Raw genomic sequence first — 20769 nt, forward strand, 5'->3', positions numbered from 1 at the left:
TGGGGAAGGAGTGTAGGGATCAGGTGTTGGAACCGAGGCACAGCAGGGCAATGGAAATAGCAGTAGCCTGGGTGTCAGGAGATGTGGGTTCTAATTCTGCTATAATCTTTCCCATTCTGGGCCTCGGTTTCCTCACGTGAAAAAATTAAGGGATAGGACACTAAATGATCCCTGGGATATTACTATGAGATGCTCACCTAGTGCAGGTGGAAGGTGAATAGGGGAACCCTCTTAAATCCTACAATTCTAGGGTGGAACCCCCGGCTTGGAATGATAAATTGGCTCTCAGGGATCAGGAAGATTGTTTATTGGCAGTCGGTTGGCGCCGGTGGGGGCCCCCAGGGGTGGGGGGCTTGGGGCCACAGCCAGTCGGGGAGAAGCAGCCAGAGGGGGACTTTTCCCGAGGGTGGGCGGCAGGGGCGGGGCGGGGCCAGCAGACCATCTCTTAGTGTCAGTCGGCTCAGCCCGAATCCCGCAGCCGGGGGAGAATGGGGCGGTCCCGAGGCTGGGCCCTAGGACGGGGCGGGCCGTGGGCGCCGGACCCGGGCCCCGCCCTTCCTCCGCCCTCGCCACCTGAGACAGGTGGAGTCGCCGGAGTGGCTGCAGGAGTCATGTCCCAGAAGGAGCCTGACCTGGAGCCCGGGCCCTCGGCGGAGTCGGCGCCGCGCTGCGCGATGCACGCCCTGGAGCTGAAATGGTTCTGCAGCGCCGAGCGGCGGCTAGTGTGCGCCGGCTGCAAGGGGCTGGGGGGCCCGTGCCGCGAGCACCACGTCCGGAGGGCCGAGGAGCGGGCGGAGGAACTGCGGGTAAGCGCATCGGGGCATGATGGAAGGAGTGAGGCAGTGCGTGGGAGAACTCCCCGGGTCTGGGCGCCCCGCGGTCCGCGCGGTCATCCTGGAGAGAGAGCCCGGGGACTTGGGCTCTCCGGAATGTGGTGCGGGGCGCAGGAGCCCCAGTAGCAGGTGGTGGAGAAGGCTGGAGTGAGCATCAGGGCAGGTGGACAGGCTGAGTGTGCACTGTTGACTTAGGAGGGCCGGGGCCGGTCCCCGCTCAGGTGCCCCACAGCTCCCAGCATAGTGGGTGTCAGTCTCCTGCCTTTTCCGCCCCCGGCTGGAGCTGGGGAAGGGACATCTGTGAGTGTTTGGGGCGGGGAGATGCTGGCGGTTGGGGAGGGGTGTAGTAGAAGGCCTGGGCACGGGCAAAGCCTGGGAGGCTGGGAGCTGGGCATCTAGCTGGGAGAGTCAGGTAACTGGAGAGGGGGTAGGCAGGGAATAGTGGTGGGGGGAATGGGGGTGGATGGAGGCAGAGCTGTCGGTCCACCAGCTTGGCTGGAGCTGCTTTTGGTCAGCCTGGGCTCAGGGAGACAGCAGGGAAAGTTCTTCCAACTGATGTTAAAAAGGACCTGAGGCTGGTATACATGCAAACACCACCCCAAAGCAAAAACTGTTCCTCACATGGAGATAGAATTATCCACTATTAGAAAGGAATTTAGAAATCATCTTCCTTTATTGTTCAGCTGTCTGACTCTCTTCATGACCCTATTGAGAGTTTTCTTGGCAAAGATACTTGACTGATTTTGCAATTTCCTTCTCCAGCTCTTTTTACAGATGAAGAAACTGAGGCAAACAAGATTAAGTGACTTGCTCAGGGTCACCCAGCTAAGTGTCCAAGACCAGATTTGAACTCAGGAAGAGGAATCTTTCTGACTTCAGGCCTTGGCACTCCATCCACTATGCCACTTAGCCATCCATCCTCCTCTTAAGTTCCTACTAAAATCTCACCTTCTACAGAGAAGCCTCCCCTAACCCCTCTTTAGTTCCAGTGTTTTCTCTCTTTTAATTTTGTTCTATTTTCCCTGTATATATAGCTTGCTTTGTATATATTCTTTTGCATGTTGTCTTGCCTGTTAATTGTAAGCTTCCTGAGGGCAGGGACTTTTTTTTTTTTACCTCTTTTTGTATCCCTATCACTTAGTACCGGGTCTACCTCAGTACTTTGTTTAATAAATATTTATTGAATTGAATCTAGAGAAGACCAGTCCTCTAATTTTATACATGAGGAAAATGAGGTTCAGAGTTGAGGTGACTAATCCAGTTATCACACACTGGCAGAGATGGATTGAAACCTCAGGGTGGTATAGTGCAAAGAAGTTTCCTGTTGCCTTTGGAGACTCCTTTATCCCTTCTTGGCTGCTCTGCTTGTTGGTTTTAACTAGATTTCACCAGGATAAACTTGGATAGAGCAGAATTTAATTGGTACTGGGCCCCTCCTACCCCTTTAGGAATAGTCACCAGCTTGGTTACAATAAATAAAGGTGGGTGAGAGGTTTGAAGGATCTGGAGGGGACACTACTTTTTTAATCCCCTCCTTTACATTAGCTTTATAGGACCACAACAAGTATCCTCTGGGTCAAGGTAATCCCAGGTCTCTGAGTTCTTGGGGCATTAAAGAGGCCCCTTCAGACTGGGAACGGAAAATAAACGATGAAAATAAATTTTTTTTGTTCCCTCTTCTACCCATTAGATGCCATAGAAACTCAAAGAGGGGGCCCGAAAGTGTATAGATGGCATTAGAAATTAGCTTCTGGCCCTCCCCCTTAGCTCATTTGAAACTGTTCCCTAAGCTCTGGGGATTTCCTTACAGTTGGCTAAGTAAGTGTTTTTCTTCTACACCCCTAAGTCCAGCCCTAAGGCATATAGGGCAGTCTCTGGAGGCCCTGGTTAAGTTCTTGCTCAAACAGCTGCTGGGCTAGTGATTCCGTGGAATCTGGGAGGGAGACCTACCCTGGCTGTCCAGGTGACTGTCCAACCTCTGCCTCAAAGACTTCCAAATATTTGGAGCTCATACCTCCCAAAGCAGATACTAGGATGGTTTGCCATTTTCTTTTCCAGATCATTTTACAGATAAGGAAACTGAGACAAACAGGTTTAAGTGACTTGCCCAGGGTTACACAGTTAGTAAGAGTCTGAGACCATAGTTGAACTCAGGTCTTCCTGACTCTAGGCCTTTTCAGTCACACCAACACAAGGTTGTGCTTCAGAAATCTTAAAAATGCTTATATTAGTGTGAGTTGTTACTTATAATAACTGGTAGGAAGTTTTCCTTTTGGAGTTGTCTCCCGCTGACTTCCTCCCTAGCCCCATATTGATCTTCATTCTGCTCTCTGGGGCCAAGAAAAACAAACCTGTTTCCTCTTCTGGACAGTCCTTCAGACATTTAGTCAGAGGTCATGGTCCCTGAAGTCCCCCCCCCCCAAAGCACTTGTGTGTTACTTTGGCAGTCTGGTGAAGCCTGTGGACCCTTCCTCAGAATAACATTTTTAAATGCACAAAATAAAATACATAGGGTTACTAAGAAAACCAGTGTTTGGTGGAAATAAGGATGAATCTTTTTTCTTTTTTCCCATTCCAATTTATGTACTCTGGGGAGGGTTCATGGACCCCAAGTAAGGAACCCCTATTCTAGAGATATAGGAAGCAGACTTCCTATGTTTGTCCTCCAAAGTCACAATTTGCTACCATGTTGATTAGAGTTCTGAAACCTTTCAGGGTTTTTTACATTGTTGTGGGCATTGTATAATTTGTTCTTCTGGTCCTATTTTCTTTGCATCAGTTCATACAAGTTTTCCTAATTTTCTCCGAATTCTTCATATGCATTGGCACAATAATATTTCATTATATTACTGGAATTTTCCCCCTTTCGGTCAATTGCGTTGGCAAATGCCTGCCCAATTCACTTAAAGGAAGCTAATTTAGGTCAATTGGACAAAAATTTATTAATCATCTAATACTTTGCAAGATCCATCTGCTATTACTTGAGTTTCAAAGGTTGAGAGAGAATAAAAACAAGTCCCTGACCTAAGAACGAAGTTTAATAATAGAGGAGGGGGAGAGGAGCTCTGGAGAAGACATATTCAGATAAGTATGATATAACCCATAAAGAGATGAGTGTGGGGGAGTCAGGAGGACCTTAGTTGGGTTCCGGCCTCAGACACTTAACACACACTCACACAAAAAACTAGCCATGTAAGCTTGGGCAAGTTACTTAACCCCAGTTGCCCTCCAAAAGGGAAAAAAAAGAAAAAAAAAGAGATGAATGTAATAGGGAGGCCTAATCAAAATGGGTATGGGCAGATAGGTAGCACATTGGATAGAATACTTTGGCTTGAACCCAGGGAAACTCATCTTTATGAGTTCAAATCTGACTTCAGATTTTATGACTCATGTGACCCTGGTCAAATCACTTAACCCTGTTTGCCTCAGTTTGCTATGTGTAGAATGAGCTGGAGAAGGAAATGGCAAACCATTCCAGTGTCTTTGCCAAGAAAGCCCCAAGATGATGTTATGAAGAGTTGAATGAGACCAAAACAACTCAACCACAACAACAAAATGGGGAAGGAGGGAGAAAACTCACTTTTAATTGAGGTCAAGGGAAGTTTGATAGGGTCTCTGGAGGAGTTATGTCTGAATTGGGCCTTGAAGGAAGAGAACTTTTCAGCAATTGGATGATGGCTTTTGAGCCCAAGCTGAGACCTTTGCCCCTTACCCCAAAAGAGTTTGAATTCCATTTATCTAAGGGCCTGTGGAAAACCCCACCTTGAAATCTCCTTGGATTTCCAGACTTGATCTGTCCTTTGTTTGAGGGTGTAAGCCTTTCTTTATAGCTATTCCCAAATCTCTGTTATCCTTAAACCTACCCTAGCCCACCCTTGATCCTATCAAAATCCCATTCTCTAGATTCCACCTCTAGTCATCTCCTGGCTACTGGTCAGTTTCTAAACCCCAACAGAGGTGAAGAGGGAATGCACTAATGAACACTGGTGGGATAAGGAATCAGAGAAATTAGTAGTTCAACTTCCCATTTGTCCAGGGAAATGACCAAGGAGTTGTGGTCATTCCATGGACTGGATGGATAGATAGATATATAGGTAGATAGAGCTTTTATTTGTTATGTGCTTATTGTGTGTTAAAATACAATTAAAATACAAGTATAAGCAAGCAAGGGTTGCTGGCCTCTAGGAACTTACATTTTAATACAGGAATACTATATGTAAAGGGAGCTGGGAAGGGGATAGAGAGGTAGCGCTTTGGAGTAGGCCACCTGAGGAAGTAGAGTGGAGTCTGGGCCCCTGCCACATAAGGCAAAAGATGACTTGACCTAACTAGGCCAAGGCACCAAGAGCTGAGTCTGGGTTACCATAGGAGGTGGTAGTGATGGCTGTAGCAGAGGCAGCTGAGAAGTAGCTTGGAGGCCTACCAGATACCCCTCCCAAGATAAGGCAAAAATCTGATCTGTCAGAGGAGCAACTTCACTGATAGAGGTTACAAGGTTTCAGCAGACATGTTTCCTTTGGATGACTGTAATCTTTCTTCCCTCCAGCTGCATCTTTTTTGGGCCCAACCGATTGTGGAGCTAAAATCAAATTCCCTCAACTTCCCCCTTGGAGCCACAGAAATTTAAGTCTAATCCCTTCTGCACATGCTGCTAGCTCTTCAGATATATAAAGATAGTGATCTTGATCACCTCACATCTCTTTATTGTCTCTTTTCATCATATCCTGCCTTGGGCAATTCTCCATCCTGTATTAGTCTTCTTTTCAGTCCTTGGGATGGGGAAGGGAATAAATTTATTTCGGGCCTACTGACTATTAAATACCTACTTGGTGTAAAAGCTGGGAATTTAGACAAAATTAAAACAGCCCTTGCCTTCAGGAAGCTTACTTTTGTGTGTGGGAGGGTCATTAATAATTCATGTGGGAGTTATTCAGTCTTTTCAGCCTTGACCCCATTTAGGGTTTTCTTGGCAAAGATACTGGGATGGTTTTCCATTTTCTTTTCCGGCTCATTTTACAGATGAGGAAACTGGGGCAAACAGGTTTAATTGACTTTCCCAGGGTTACACTGCTAGTAAGAGTCTGAGGTCACATTTGAACTCAGATCTATGCAATGCTCCACCTGGCTGCTCCCAACTGGGGGTGCTGCTCTGGAAAAGGCTTCTTATAAGGGATGTTACTTGAGCTGAGACTTGAAGGGTGTTTAGGAATCCCTAGAGGTAAAAACAGGAAGGGAGTGCCTTCCATACCAGGAGTGGTACCTGGGAAGGAAATGGAATGTCATATATGAGGAATAGCAGATAATCTGGTTTGAAAGGAAAATAGTGTGTGAGGGGGAAGAGTGTGGAATTAGCTTACTAAAATTTGTGACTGGGTATGGGCAAGACTTTTGCCCCTTACCCTAAAAGAATTTGGGCCCTTTTTTCTAAAGGCCCTAGAAAACATCTCCTCTAACCCTCCTTGAATTTCCCTACTTGATCTGGGATTTTCCTGAGGCTATAAGCTTGCATTATTGCTAGGCACAATTCTCTGTTACCCTTAGCCCAGCCTAGCCCTCCTTTGTCCTCCTTTGACTATCTCCAGAATACCTTTAACAGTTTCCCACCCTTAATCCTATCTTGGCTCTTGGTCTCCCAGTTTACCTGCCACTACCATCAAGATCTCCCCTAGGACCCTCTTTCAGTCACCCCAGACTACTTGGCCAACATTAGATTCCTCCCACAGTCTTTCTGTACATAAGATCCATCTTGGCCTCCATGAAGGTGCTCAGATTCAATCTGGCCCACTTACAATTAGCATTACAAATGTTCAGATTCCTTAAGAGTCTGGCCAATATGGCTGGTTTTTAATAAACTTTTTCTTTGACTGAAAGAAGGGGTGGGTCAAATTCATTCAGGCAGGACCTATGTGTCACTGTTTTGGTGTCCCAGCACCCCTAAACCTTAAAAGTTGGAGCTGGATTGTAAAGGGCTTTAGAGTTTCATTTTTTTTTTCATTGCTAGACTATATGCTCCTTAAAGGTCTTTTAGTTTGGGATCCACCACAGCACTCATCAAAGAAGGTGCCTCACAGATCTTGGCAAAACTGTGATTGGAAAGAAGCCAAACTTTCCTCCTAAAGTCTTTCAGCATCTTCCAGTCCTCCTTCCTGCCCTCCACTCCTCTGGGGCTTAGGGCCTACTCCCATCACCTTGACTTGTCAATTGCCAATAAAGGTTCAGGGCCTCAGAGATCACTGCTCTGAACTAAGGGGATAGATTTCATTTGGTGGATGTGCTACAGATAGAAAGGATTAAAGAGGTGTGTGTGTGTGTGTGTGTGTGTGTGTGTGTGTGTGTGTGTGTGTGTGTGTGTGTGTGTGTGTGTGTGTGTGTGTAGGGGGGAGTTTGGGACTTGGGACTAGGGAGAAGATGGGGCCAAGTCAAGGCTTTCTCCTCTAAGTAAGGGTTTAATAAACACATGCATTGTGGAAGCCTCTGCCTAGACCCCAGCTGTTGCCTCTTTTTTCAGAACAAGATAGTGGATCAGTGTGAGAAGCTGCAGCTACAGAGTGCTGGAATCACCAAATACATGGCTGAAGTCTTGCCTCGGAAAAACCAAAATGCAGCGGTAACTTCCCTCTCATCCCCTGACCCCCTTCCTAGGAGTAGACCCTGGGATCCCTGAGCCCAGATCCTGGCTTCTCTAGCCATGAGAAACCAGAGCCCCTGAGCTTCCCTTCACTGTCACCCTAAAAAAAAAGTACCCAGGTGGGTACCTGGCTTCAGTGCTAATGAGTAGGTCTGGATATTCTGGAAAGGATTACTTCCTTCCTGCCATCTCTGAGCTTTGGCTTTCTTTCGAATCTGTTAGAGGAGTCTATCCTCTAGTTCCCATACAGGGGTCAAGAGTCAGTGGCTGTAAAACATTCTTTTTAATTATCTTGATGACAGGGTTTCAAATATTAAAAAGCATGAATAACTAGAAATCACAGATAATTCCCTCTGACTCATGCATTTTTCTAATGCCTCTTCCCCACAAACCCTTTTTTATTGTATGTGCCCCTCAAAATCACTTCCTCTTCTTTCACTTTATTCACTCTGTTAGACTTATGATAGGTTATGCACTCTGAATTGCATCTGCAGTAGTGAGAAGAGATTGTCAATGAGGCAGCTACACTCACCTCTCTTTCCTAAGGCTACACTCTTATAAGGCAACAGAGAATAGAATCACAGGATGTTAGAATGGGAAGGAACCTTAGAACACAGAATGTTAGACCCGGGAGGGAATCTAGAAGAACGTGTAGTCCAACCCTCTGCATTTATAGACTCAGCAATGGAATTCGATTTGTCTGTGGTTAGTTATATTGTGAGTTCAATAGATAGATCATTTGTTAAATGCTGGGGATGCCTAAGATGACCCTTGAGAACCTGACAGTCTAATAGAGGAAGACAGTGCATGAAGGGGATGTGGAGAGGAGCAAGGATGAAGGGTACCCATGAGCAGGTGAGTTAGCCTGAGAAGTAGGGCCAGAATCCTGGATTTCTTGCCCTAAAGCAGACTGAGCTGACAACCAGTCTTTCTGCCCTTGGCTTGCTGGGAATCCTTTGGGATTTAAGAAAGCTTTCTATGACTTCTTTTCTGCCCTCTCCTCTCCAGACCATGGCCAGCGGGGCCCGGGAGATGGTGATCCAGCGGCTGAGCTTGGTGAGGAATGTGTGTGAGAGTGAGGAGCAGCGGCTGCTGGAGCAGGTTCACACAGAGGAGGAGCGAGCCCACCAGAGTATTCTGACCCAGCGGTCCCACTGGACGGAGGCCTTACAGAAGCTTGGCACCATCCGCACCAAGCTCGTGGGCATGCTCACTGATCTCGATGACCACAGCCTTATTGTAAGCCAGGGCAGGGGGTTGGGTTAGGGGCACAGGGGAATTGGGAGTGGTTTGTGATACAAGTTTCTTTCAGTTTATTTAGGGATGGGGGTGGGAAGGAGATGTTGCTATGGAAATTTTGCGGGAAACCGAACTGTAGTATATTCTAGGGCCTTTTACAGATTGAATGTCATGGAGTGAACAGTTTGTTTTCAAAATTATTATGATGCTATAGAATGAATGAATGAAAAAGCGTTTATTTATTTATTTACTTTTGGGAGAAAGCTTTTTGTTTATTTGTCTGCTCTAAGTTCTTATCTTATTTTATTATTATATATATAATAATATAAATCAAGGAAACCTTTGATTTCCCCTCCTTCACCTTTTTAAAAACCATTCAGAAAAACACTTCTTTTTTTCTACTTTTATTTTCTTAACCAGGCTTTAGTTGGAACCACCACAGGGGCAACTAGCATTTTCTTTTGGCACTGTTAGATACATGCCCAACCTTTCCTTCAGAAGAAAGGATGATGGTTAAGAACTTTCAGCTTCACTTTTTTCCTTCTTGAAGGTTCCAGTGGGAGGAGAGACAGACAGGAAAAAAGGACCAAGCATAAATGAAACTTATTTAGATATGAGCCTTAGAGGAAAAACACAACAGAGGGGTCTCTGCCCTGAAGTATGGAAGGGCAGAAGGCATCATTGTCCTGCCCAGAATCACGACTTGAAAGTTTGGGAAATATCTCTATTAGTTGGTGCATTCATTCAGTTAGCAAATATGAACGAATTAGAATCTTCTAAGTTTATGGCATTCTTCTGGTGCTGTGGGGGATACAAAGATCCGTTTATTCATTCAACAAACATTTTTTTAAGCATCTACTAAAAAACCATGCTGGGTCCTGGGGGAGAAGCAAAGTTTAAAAACCAGTCCTTGTCCTCTTGGAGCTTGCCATCCATTAGAGGGATAAAACGCTAAGATGATTATAAAACTCAAAATTATTTGATGAATGTCCAGAAGAGATGCAAAACAAAAAGTTTGGTGAGGTTCAAGAGAGAATGCTATTGATGCTAAGGGAATTAGGGAAAGATTCTTTGAGCAGTAATCATCTGATCTGGGCTTGAAATGGTAGGAGACATGAAAAACATAGTCTCTGGCCTGGAAGAACTTAGTTAGCTACAGAAAAAGACAATGAGTAATACAGGGCAATACATATTAAGTAGTGCAAATGGTTACAGACAGTGCATCTTGTAGGAGCTGAGAGAAGGATGAGATCACTGGACTGGGGGATGGGGAAGTAGTGGAAAGAAAGTACCTGGAAGAAGTGGGACTTGAGGGATGGGTAGCAGTCAGTAGGTAGAGAGGAGTGGGAAGGGCATTTCAGGTGGGGGGAGCCTCCTGGACCAAGGCCTGCTGGTAATAGGGCAAAGTGTAATTGGGGGACAGTGAGTCGATCAATTTGTCTAGAGCAGAGGGGTTTGTTCTTTTAGGGGGATGAAAAGAGGGAAGGCCAGAAAAGGAGAACAGAGCCAGATTGTGAAGGGGCAGGCTGAAGAATAAAATCTTATACTATAGGTCACAGTGGGTCACTGGAGGTGCATTTGACCACTACATCCAGAAGCTGGGGTTATAGGACTCTGCAGTCCTCTGGGACCTGTTACTTCTGCTGTCCTTGGTCAAGGTCGCTCATGAGGTCTGAGTTCTCTGACAATTGACAGGCAAATTATTCAGGCAACAAGAAGGATCACTAAGTTTTTTTCTTGCTCCAAACTGGGTTTAATGTATCTAGTTAATGAGGCTTTTCAATGTCAAGAAAAATACCCAACTTGCTAAATGTTTTTTCTCTTTACAGCAATCAGAGCGGGAGATTTTTGAGAGGTGAGTCAGTGACTTGTTTCCCAGAGCCTGTGTAAACCTGGAGCCAGGCAGGTCAGTGTGGGTCAGTATATATAATGGGAAGACTGACTAGTACGAGATCCAGAATCTAGTCCTTGTTTTGTAACTACCTTGTATTACACTGGGTAAGTCACTTATTTGGCAGCCCAGTTTTCTCTTTTATAAAATGGGTAAATGAACCCTAAGGTCCTTTCTAGTTCCTAGTCTTATGAAATTGTGAGATGGATATCAGACTAAAAGATGTCTGTGGTCTCCTCCAGTTTTCAAATTCTGTGAGATTGCTCCTTCCTTCAGGGCACTGGTTTTAGGATAGTAGCACCTAAATGAGTTTTATTTTGTTTTTACTTTACAGTCATTCTCAGATAGGGAACTGCCCCATCCCCTAAGCCACTAGCAAATGAGCTCTCTCTTGTAACAAAGAGAGACACTTAAGAGACCACATGTGATCACGTGTACAACATTCTATCGTCCTCCACTTTTCTATTACAAGGAGGGGAGAGGGAAGGTGCTCCTCTATCTCTTCTCTGGGGAAAAGATTGTCCTAGAGGCTCTTTTTCCACATTCTCTGTTCAAGACTCCAGTTGATACTTGGGAGATATTATTTTTTAGCTTAAGCATTTTTGGCATGATCGGCATAGAAGTCAGTGGTCTAGGATGATGATTCTGAGCCCTGACAAAAGAGTTGGGACGAAGTATCTGTGCATCCCTCCTATGTATCCACACATGGGTTATTAGGACTGGGCTGAGAAACTCAGGTACTTTCCTCATGACGGCTGCCAGTTTGAATCTTGATACTTTCTTTTGATACCTCAATGTCATCTGTTGGGTGAGGATGTGGAAGCAGCAGCTTTCAGAAGTCTTTCAAGTGACTTGCTGGAAATTTGCTTGTCATACTGAGAAGTGTCATCTGCTTTGGGGAGGTGGGGGAGGAGAGGTTGATGTCTCTTATTCCCTGACAGGTCTAGGCTATGACCTGAAACTGTGACATGTCCAGCTATCTGAATTATTTCCCTAGCCTTTCACCCAAGCTAAGCTTAGTAGCCTCCTGCTGTGTCTAACGCCCACCCCTCTCCTCTAGGACTCCATTAGTATGGAATGAAAGCTTCTCTCCTGAAGGGTTGAGAGTTCTGAAAAGGACTTGAATGAAGGATCTATCCCTGCCCCCATCCTGAACTGGAGGGCCCTGCCCAGGATGGGCAGCTAATTGGAGATGCAGCTCTGTCAGGAGACAGTCCCTCTCTTGTCTTTATTACAAAGAGGCTTTGTTGGCCAGAGAATCAGCAGGAAAGCTAGCGTTGCTCTTATCTAGGGTTCTCGTTGCTTTATTTCTCTTTGGTATCTTCATTTTCCCATGTGTGATTCTCTTTTAGAAATCAATTTTTTCCAGGCTATTTGAGCTAGTGCCATTAAACCTTGAGGCCCCTTTAAAGCTAGGGTGACTGTAATTAATTTAACAGACTTTCACAAGGTACTAGCTATGTACAACACTGTGTTCTAGTAGTGCTGGGGATAGAAAGATATGAAATGAAATCCCAGGAGTTTATAATTTAGTAGGAGAGATATGTTCCATATGTATGGAAATATAAAGCAGGAGTCCAAAGAAAGGCCTACAAGAAATTTGTATTCATAGACTTAGAAGCATCATTGAGTCCTTTCCCTCCCCCCCATTTTATAGATGAAAAAACTATGGCTTAGAGAGGTTAAGTGGCTTGCTAAGGGTCTCTCAGCTGATTAGCGTCGGAGGTAGGATTCAAACTCACTTCTTTCCAAATACCAAATCCAGTGTTTTATTCCACCAAGCTGCCTCTCTGAAAAGATCACTTCCTCAGGTAAGCAGTGAGCTCCTTACTTAGGTACAACCATTTATAACATGGACTCACCTGGGATTGGAGAAGGGGGCTATAAAAATTGAGGAAAGAGGTTGTCAGGATTGGCTGTTCCTAAAGTTCCAAGATGGCAGCATGGTGTGGGGCAAAGGGATATGAAGCAATCCAAAGTCCACTTCAGTGGGGAGTACTTCTTGGGTAGAACAATAAGGGATGGTCTGAGGTAACTTCCATCCTTTGCTTCCAAGTTACTTTTCCCTTTCCCCCTTATCTACACACATTTTCAAATCTCCTAGTCATATAATTCATTAATTTCAGCTAGTCAAGAAGAACAGGAATCTGAATAAACTAACACATACCAAGGTATAAAGATTAGTGGTCCAATCTCATATTTCACATCTCCTTATTTGCATTGTAACCATTGACAGTAGCAAGACATGAATTTAGGCAGCACTAGCACCTGTGTTTACATATATATTGGTAGAGGAAGTTTCACACCCTGAGCTCCTTAGTCTGATGAAATCATAGGTCTGGAGCAGAGATTCTCAAGACCTATGAAGTTATACCAAGTAGGTGGATGTTGTGAGGTTTAAGGCTACATCACTGGGGTTCCCCTAATGATATTGGAACTGGTAAAGGAAGTCTCCTCTGGGATCTGGTGATGGTGATCCCCTGAGGATCTCTTCCACGGATGAGTGACTTGAGGATCCCTCTTGGACTGGGAGGGCCTTGAGCTGTCTGCTTCCTTTCTCCTATATGGTTCAGGCCTTTCGTCTCTTGCAGAACATTCAGGAATCTGCAGAGTGACCTTGTGTGTTTTCTTCCATTAGGACAGAGGAAGCTGAGGGAATCTTGGATCCCCAGGAATCTGAGAAGTTAAATTTTAATCAGAAATGTGTGCGGAGCCCATTACTGACCCAGCTCTGGGCATCAGCTGTTCTCTGCTGCCTCTCAGGTCAGGATTTTGCCGAAGTCAGATGGGCTCAGAACCATTAATAGAAATCAATGTGTTATATGTCAAGGAGGATTTTGTGGCTGATTTTCCAGGGGGCTTGGCTTTTTGGGTTTGTAAAACTACGTGTCTGGGAGAGATTGGATATATAAATCAGTGTGCATCTTCCCATGTAACCACATTCTTCCCCATCTTTTCTGTTTGGGCCCTCCCCTGATCCTATCCCTGGTCTGGGTCTGGACCTATCGGTCCTACCAGCCCTTTCCTTCTATAGACCTTTGGTCTTGAAAAGCTATCAATGCAAAAGGTAGAATAAATTAATCTACCTTAAGTAGTTATGTGCTGACAGATATAATGTTATTCATGGAATACTAGCATTTTAATAGAGGACTATGCATGCCTAAATCAGGTGTAATGAGAAGAACCATAGACTGGTCAGCATAAAACCTGGGCCATGGTCTTGGTTCTTCCACTCTCAGGCTCTGTGCCTTTAGGTGAGCAACTTCACCTCTTGGGCCTTGGTTTCCCCATTTGTAAAATGGGGATTGATCAATCAATAAACATTTATTAAGCCCCATACTTGGTCCTAGGCACTATGCTCAGCATGGGGTGCAAAGTCAAAAACAAAACAGACCCATCCTCAAGGAGCTTACATTCATTCTATCAGGAGAGATATACATATAAGTAATTATAACAATATACATATAAATAATATAATGATAATTATAAAAATATATGTATAAGTAATAATAACAACTCTGTCCTGTCTACCTCACAGCGTTGTTGTGAGGATCAGGTGACAGTTAATATATGTATCTTTGTTACTATTATTGAGTTTCTGAACCTGGAGGCTTAGATGGGAACTCTTGTTTGGGAGTTGGTTAGGGTTGGGGAGCTCCAAGAGAGCTTGGGAATTTTCCTTAAAAACTACATTTCCAACAGGTACTGAGGACATTCATGTGGATGAGAGGACCATCAGTCCCTTTCTCCAGCTGTCAGAGGACAGGAAGACCCTTACCTTCAACCCCAAGAAGTCCAAGGCCTATGCAGATGGCCCAGAACGCTTTGACCATTGGCCCAATGCCCTGGCCTCAACCTCCTTCCAGAGTGGGCTTCATGCCTGGATGGTGAATGTAGAGAACAGCTGTGCTTATAAGGTGGGAGTTTCCTCAAGTCAGCTGCCTCGCAAGGGTTCTGGCAATGATACCCGCCTTGGGCACAATGCTTTCTCTTGGGTTTTCTCCCGCTATGACCAGGAATTTCGGTTCCTGCACTGTGGCCAGCACCAGCCTTTGGCACTGTTGCGCTGTCCAGACCGCATTGGGGTGTTATTGGACTTGGCAGCAGGTGAGCTCTTGTTCTATGAGCCCAGCTCCGGTGCCCTCCTGTGTTCCCACCACAGCCAGTTTGAGGGCCCTATCTTTCCTGTCTTTGCTGTGGCTGACCAGAACATCTCCATTGTTCAGTGATGGGCTTCTCTCACAGGGTGAAAAGGGTTCCCTCCCCCAATCCACCGTCAATATCGTGGTGCCAGGTTTCCCCATTGTGCATGCCCAGTAGCCATCACCAGAGGCAGATAGTGGTGGTAAGATGGAGCTGAGGTGGGTTTCAATTCTGGGTTCTACCTTTCAGGTATGTGGGTACTGGTGACGAGCCCACCCTCGCCCCAGTGTGCCACAGTTCTCTTTTCCCTAGCATCCATTTTTAAAGTACCTGATATGGGAGGACAGAGAAAGGTGATAAAGGGAAGTAATGAAAGGGAGTCAAATGCCTAGGTTCTAGTCTCAGCTCTGCCACTGACTTGTGAGATGCTGAACAAGTTGTTTGATCTCTTTAGGCATCACTCTCCTCATCTGTAGGGGTAGGTGAGCAGAGGTGATCATTAGCTCTCACATTCCGTGTACAGAGTTCACTGGCAATTACTTTTTTCTGGTTCCCCTGGCAGTGACGGCTTGTGACTGCCAGGTCTGTGTTTATAACCCCTTTTTTTCTGTGCAGGGACTCACCAGTGTCCACTCTCTTGCCTTCTGGATGCAGGGTGCTCCTTAGAGCGCTACATCTAGGCTCAGTTAGGTAGGCTCTCCTACCAGGTGCTAACTTTAGCTGAAGTTCTGGGCCATTCTGCTGAGAGTTGCTGGTAGCTGCTGGCTTTTCCCTAATTCAGTCTAATAGAGGTCTTCCACCTCCTCCTGCCTCAGCCAGTGGTACCTGCTTTCTACGGCTAGGGGTTGGGCACATGAATAAGGAGCTTGAGAGGGGAAGGAGAGGAAGCAGGGATACCTGATGGCAGGTCAGGCTCCTGAGGAGGTACCTGGCTGTGGGGAACATTTAAATTATTAAAAAGTTTCGAAAAAATAAAATTCCTGTTTCCTTCTGTCCTTGTCCTTTTCTGGTAACTGAGGACCCCCATATCCTACCTGTACCACCCCCCTCACCAGGCTCCTATCTCTGGTAACTTGTTGCACAGTTATTTGTGCTAGAAAATGCATGCTCTCTCCACCCACATAAGAGAGAATGATAGAACAAACACTGGGCTGGAGACCCAGGAAGTCTGGGTTCTAATTGTGCCTTTAACTAAACATGTTGCCCTTCAGCAACCTCATTGGACTCCTGGCCTCACTTTCCTAGATGCTGAGGTCCTAGCTGTGCCGTTTTTTGGTTCCACTGTGTTAACATCTTAAAAACTCAGCCACTGACAGATCTTCTAACCTACATCAGTATGGCATTATATTTGGCAAAAGAATGTCCTTTTGGTTTACAAAAGCCTAGTTTATCTTTGGGTTTGGGCAGCTAGGTAGTGCAGTGGATAGAGTGCCCAGCCTGGAGTCAAGAAGACTCATCTTCCCGAGTTCAAATCTGGTTTCAGACACTTGCTAGTTGTGTGACCCTGGACAAGTCACTTATCCCTGTTTTCCTCATCTGTAAAATGAACTGGAGGAGGAAATGGCAAACCATTTCGGTATCTCTGCCAAGAAAACCCCAAATGGAGTCACGAAGACTCAGACATGTCTGAAATGACTGAACACTAAGAAATGAATTGTTGTATTTAGTATAGTGTTTTTAAAGTTTACAAAGCTCTCTATAGCCCTGTGAGCTAAGAAATACAACTTATCTCCTTTTTACAGATAAGGTTCAGAGATGAAAGGACTTCCCCAGCATGACATGGATAGTGTCAGAGTTGGCATTTGGATCCAGGTTTCCTAACTACCAAGTTCAGTGTTCTTTCCCCTACCGCTCACTGCCTTTCCATTTATCTGAAATGAATGCTAGGTTAGTCAAGGCATAAGTCACTCCAAATGTTTGGCTTCAAAAGACTGGGGAGCCTCTGGCAGAACTGAATCGACAAGAGTCATATCCTCAGCAGCAAAGAAGTCAAATCTCAGAAGCCAGAACTCTGTGAATAGACTCTCCAGGAAGCTGACGTCAGGTGTGACCAAGCCAGAATAACAGGCTGCCCTTCCCTCCCCAAGGTATCTGCCTCCTTTCACCCCCACTCCTGCTGACCTCAACTAGAGGGTTCATCCCCACCAGCCCCAGTGGCTCTTTTGTCTCCAAGATCAAGTCTAAACTCAGCCTGACATACATTCATGGTCGCCTTCATCTGCCACACTCCCTTCTACCTGTTCTTTTGATCCTTTTCCATTCCTCTCTCCTCACCCCACATACCTCTCTGCTCCATTGGGCTTTCACTGACCTCTCCAGTCCACACAGAGCTCCCTTAGGGAGCTGCTACAGTGCTTCTAGCCTCTGGTCCTCATTGACTACTAAGCCCATAGCACTTTGTATTGTGGTCTAACTGTTGGCTATCCACGTTTTACCTTCCTAGCTGAACCATATGTTTCTAGAATGATGACTTTATCCCACAGCACTTAGCCTCTGTGTAAGACGCAACGTGTGAAACATGGCCGTGTAGTGTGAAAGATCTTAGATTGGTAGTCAGAAGACCTGAGTTCAAATCCCAGCTCTCCTAGCTAAGACCTCTGTGGCCTTGGATAACCTGAATCTCACCTTCCTCACCTGTAAGATGAGATGGCTAGATTAGAAAATCTCTGAGGTTACTTTAAGGTTTTGATTTAGGATTCAAAAATCCTCTCTGGCTCTAGTTTCCTTTCCTCAATGGGGTTGGACAAGATCAGGAAGAAACCTTAGAAATTACCTGTCTAATTCAGGGGGTTCTTAACCTGGGGTCCATGAATTTTTTTCTTTTCTTTTTTTTTTTTTTTGCTTTTTCAGAGGGGGAGGGGAGGGCAATTGGGGTTAAGTGGCTTGCCCAAGGTCATGTGGCTAGTTATTGTTTTAAGTGTCTGAGGCTGGATTTGAACTCAGGTCTCCTGACTCTAGGGTTGGTGCTCTATTCACTGTGCCACCTAGCCGCCCCCATGAATTTTATTTTTAAAAATAACTATTTTGATGTAATTTGTTTCCTTTACAATCTTATGTATTTTATAGATTTAAAAAAATTCTGAAAAGGGGGCTACTATAGTTTTCACTAGATTGCCAAAAGGACCCATGACCCCAAAAAAGTTCAGAACTTCTGATCTAGTTCAATCTACACCCATCTATCAGAGGAGAGAAAGGAAGCCCTGAGATGGTAAGTATTTTGCCCAGGGTCACACAGTTGCAGAAATGAAATTAGAATCCAGGTCCTCTAGACTCAAATCTAGTCTCTTAACTCCAAACAATAACTGCTTTTGAAACCTTTTCCAGCTCTAAATTCTCTGATTCTGTGAATAAGAAGCAACAAGGAGTCACAATACTTAGTTATGGGATTTGACTTTATGGTAGCCATAGAAACCTGCTATTGAGGCTGCAGGGAGAACAGCTCCCACTTTGTCCATGTGGGAAAGAGCCAGTGTTTCCAACAGTAAGTGCTGCTGGCTGGGATTTCCACTGTCTTCTCCCACCCAGTAGGCTCAGCCTTCAGGGACTTTACCACCTCACCTTCCCCACCATCTTCAATGCTTTGGGTCTGAGCCCTCCAGGTGGTTGAGGGCAACCAGAAGGTGGGGGAGGGAAGGCAGGATGTGTTCCTTAGGGACAGTTTGTGGAAAGGGGCCCTGGATCTTGGTACCCATCAGCAGGAAGCTGTGCATGCCCACCTCCCGGGGTGCCTGGTAATCATTCAGGTAATGGTCCCCAATGTGGGCTGCCTGGGTGGGCTCTATATCAGCAAGCTGCAAGGCCTGTTGGAAGATGTGTGGATCAGGTTTGGCCCGGCCAGCTGCCTCAGATGTCAGTATGAAATCAAAGTGCTTCCGGAGACCACACTGAACCAGGATGTCCTCTAGCCTCCTGTCAAAGTTGGAAATGACACCTAGTCGCAGGCCCCGTTCACGGCACTGCTGTAGAGTAGATTCAGCCCCTTCCAACATCTGCCAGGTTTTAGCACTGCAGAAGTCCTCGTAGAGTTTGTTGGCAAGGGGATCCAGGATACTGGAGTTCTGTACTCCTGCCAGGTGGAACGTTTGCAAGACGACATCCAGCCACCATTGTCTCGAGGTGAGGCCTTGGCTTAGCCCATAGTTGGGAAATTTCTGACTCTGGGCCTTGTATGCTTGATGGAAGGCTGATCCAAGGGCTTCTGCCTCTACCTTTAGCCCATGGGCTCGAGCTTGGGCTGAGTATTCTTCCCCCACTGGATGTCGGAGTCGAAGCAATGTGTCCTTCACATCCCACGTCAACAGCCGAAGTCTGGGGGCCATTGGCCTAAGAGACCAGCAATGAACAGAGAGTCAGATGTAGTCTAACTCATTCCTCAGACTCAGGGCCCAGGGGACTAAGGTTAGATACAATGACTGTTGAAGTTGCACCGACCAATCCCTTTTCCCCTTCTTCTAGACCTAGCATAACAAGTTCTTGAAGGTGGGAGGCCCTTAGGATAAATTTCTTAATTCAAGCTCTTTTATTATTTGACAGTTACTTGGGCTTCAAAAAAAAAGTCTAAGAACCAACCAGATGTAATAACTGTCAGAAGGGTATGTGAATCAGGTGTAGGATTAACAATAGCTAGAAACATTCCTGTAGCCTGTAGCCTCAGCTGCTACAGGGCTTTCCCAAGATTCATCACCCTTTGTCAGGGGGAGCTGGGCCATCTCTTGGACTGATAAGACTGCCAAGAAACAGTCCACTCCACTGCTCATACTGGTTAATCAGGGGGTGATACTCATCACTCTATGGCTCAGCCTCACAAATGGTTCTCCTGGTTTGGCCTTCTGCTTTGGGGTCTGATAAATAAACGCACCCCGATTGTGCTGCTAGGTTTCACCAGTCCTCACAAATCTGCCCCAGAAGGGGCAGAGTCCAATTCCTAGAGTTACTTATTTACTTACCTGGGCCCCAGGTGTGGAATTTCCAAAAGACTGCCCGGTAAAGGACAAGGAACAGCTATGGGGCTAGGGCTGACAGAGGAAGTGAAGAGGGACAGTTGGAGAATAAAATCTCAAATTTGGAAGGAGCCTTGGAGATCATCTACTATGATCCGTTTATAGATAAGAAAATTGGAGGCAAGGAGGGGGGTGGGTCTTTTCCAAGATAATCCAACGAATAAGGGGCAGGGTGTTTTTCACTACATCAGTCTGGGGAGGGAGGAAGAGTAAAAGGCTGGGAGTCCTGCATACCTATCTTCCCCCAACCCCTCCTCCGATCTCAAAGCACTCCGTTGTGGAGGGTGCCTGAATGCATGGCTACAATTCCTAGGGTGGCTGGGCCTGCAGGCTCGGCTTGGGCTCTGCTGCCGGGGAGGGAAGAAACAGCATTGGGCACCTGGGAGCCTTGGGGGGGCGGAGATTAGGATGGAGGGAGCAAATGGGGTCAATAGGCTCCTGGGTCCCGATCCCTTTTTCGGAGGCTTCAAAGACCCCCGTAGGGCAGGAAGCACTGGGGAAAAGGAAGAGTCACGATCTGGGGGAGAGTGGAAGCCCAAGGATCACCCGCATTGTCTCCGGGACCCAGGAAGAGAGCCTTACCTAGAATTCCGCTCCGAGAGGCTGAAGCACGGCCGGGACTAGCACCGCGCAGGCGCGACTCCCGGGGGGCGGGACGCTGCCTGGACTAGTAACCTCGGAGGGAGGACACCGAGCCTCCCCCTCCCCCCGCTTCCTCCCGGAGCGTAACGCCTGCCTCACCGAGCATAGTGGGGGTGGGGGCGCTGGGACCGCGCTGGGCTGCAAGTGTTCTTAGAATCCTTGAACCTTGGCGCTGACCGCGAGGGCTGAAACTGTAGGAGTCCTTAGAGGGCGCTAAGTCCAGCACCGTCAATTTACTGCTGGGGAAACTGAGGTCTACGCAGTCAGGTAGTAAGAGCTGGCCTAGAACGCAGGGCTTGAGTCTGTCATTCAGCAGAACAAGTATTTATTAAACATCTGCTGTGTGTCCGACACTTCACTTAAGGAGCTTACATTCTAATGGAGGAGACAGTA

At 46.2% G+C, this 20769-nt stretch overlaps 2 protein-coding genes across 2 annotated transcripts; one reads left to right on the forward strand and one right to left on the reverse strand.

Moving 5' to 3' along the window:
- Window positions 1–557: 557 nt before the first annotated feature.
- Window positions 558–15724, forward strand: BSPRY (B-box and SPRY domain containing). Its single transcript, XM_069069585.1, has 6 exons — window positions 558–806; window positions 7342–7440; window positions 8470–8700; window positions 10530–10555; window positions 13230–13354; window positions 14294–15724. The coding sequence occupies exons 1-6, from the start codon at window positions 612–614 to the stop codon at window positions 14818–14820; spliced, it is 1203 nt and encodes a 400-aa protein (XP_068925686.1). The 5' UTR covers window positions 558–611; the 3' UTR covers window positions 14821–15724.
- Window positions 15725–18108: 2384 nt separating this feature from the next.
- HDHD3 (haloacid dehalogenase like hydrolase domain containing 3) lies at window positions 18109–20462 on the reverse strand. The gene is made up of 2 exons (XM_069069586.1): window positions 20317–20462; window positions 18109–19057 (listed from the first exon to the last, which is right to left on the reverse strand). The coding sequence occupies exon 2, from the start codon at window positions 19051–19053 to the stop codon at window positions 18307–18309; it is 747 nt and encodes a 248-aa protein (XP_068925687.1). The 5' UTR covers window positions 19054–19057; window positions 20317–20462; the 3' UTR covers window positions 18109–18306.
- Between the last annotated feature and the right edge of the window lie 307 nt (window positions 20463–20769).

Source organism: Petaurus breviceps, unplaced genomic scaffold (genome assembly GCF_028583685.1).
Source record: "Petaurus breviceps papuanus isolate PSGF00001 unplaced genomic scaffold, PetGlider_PUasm1.0 90779, whole genome shotgun sequence".
Taxonomy (NCBI): domain Eukaryota; kingdom Metazoa; phylum Chordata; class Mammalia; order Diprotodontia; family Petauridae; genus Petaurus; species Petaurus breviceps.

Coding starts and splice junctions, on each gene's coding strand:
- BSPRY (XM_069069585.1), top strand. CDS start 612: ATGTCCCAGAAGGAGCCTGACCTGGAGCCCGGGCCCTCGGCGGAGTCG. Junction 7,441..8,469: donor GGAAAAACCAAAATGCAGCG/GTAACTTCCCTC, acceptor TCTCCTCTCCAG/ACCATGGCCAGCGGGGCCCG. Junction 8,701..10,529: donor TCGATGACCACAGCCTTATT/GTAAGCCAGGGC, acceptor TTCTCTTTACAG/CAATCAGAGCGGGAGATTTT.
- HDHD3 (XM_069069586.1), bottom strand. CDS start 19,053: ATGGCCCCCAGACTTCGGCTGTTGACGTGGGATGTGAAGGACACATTG.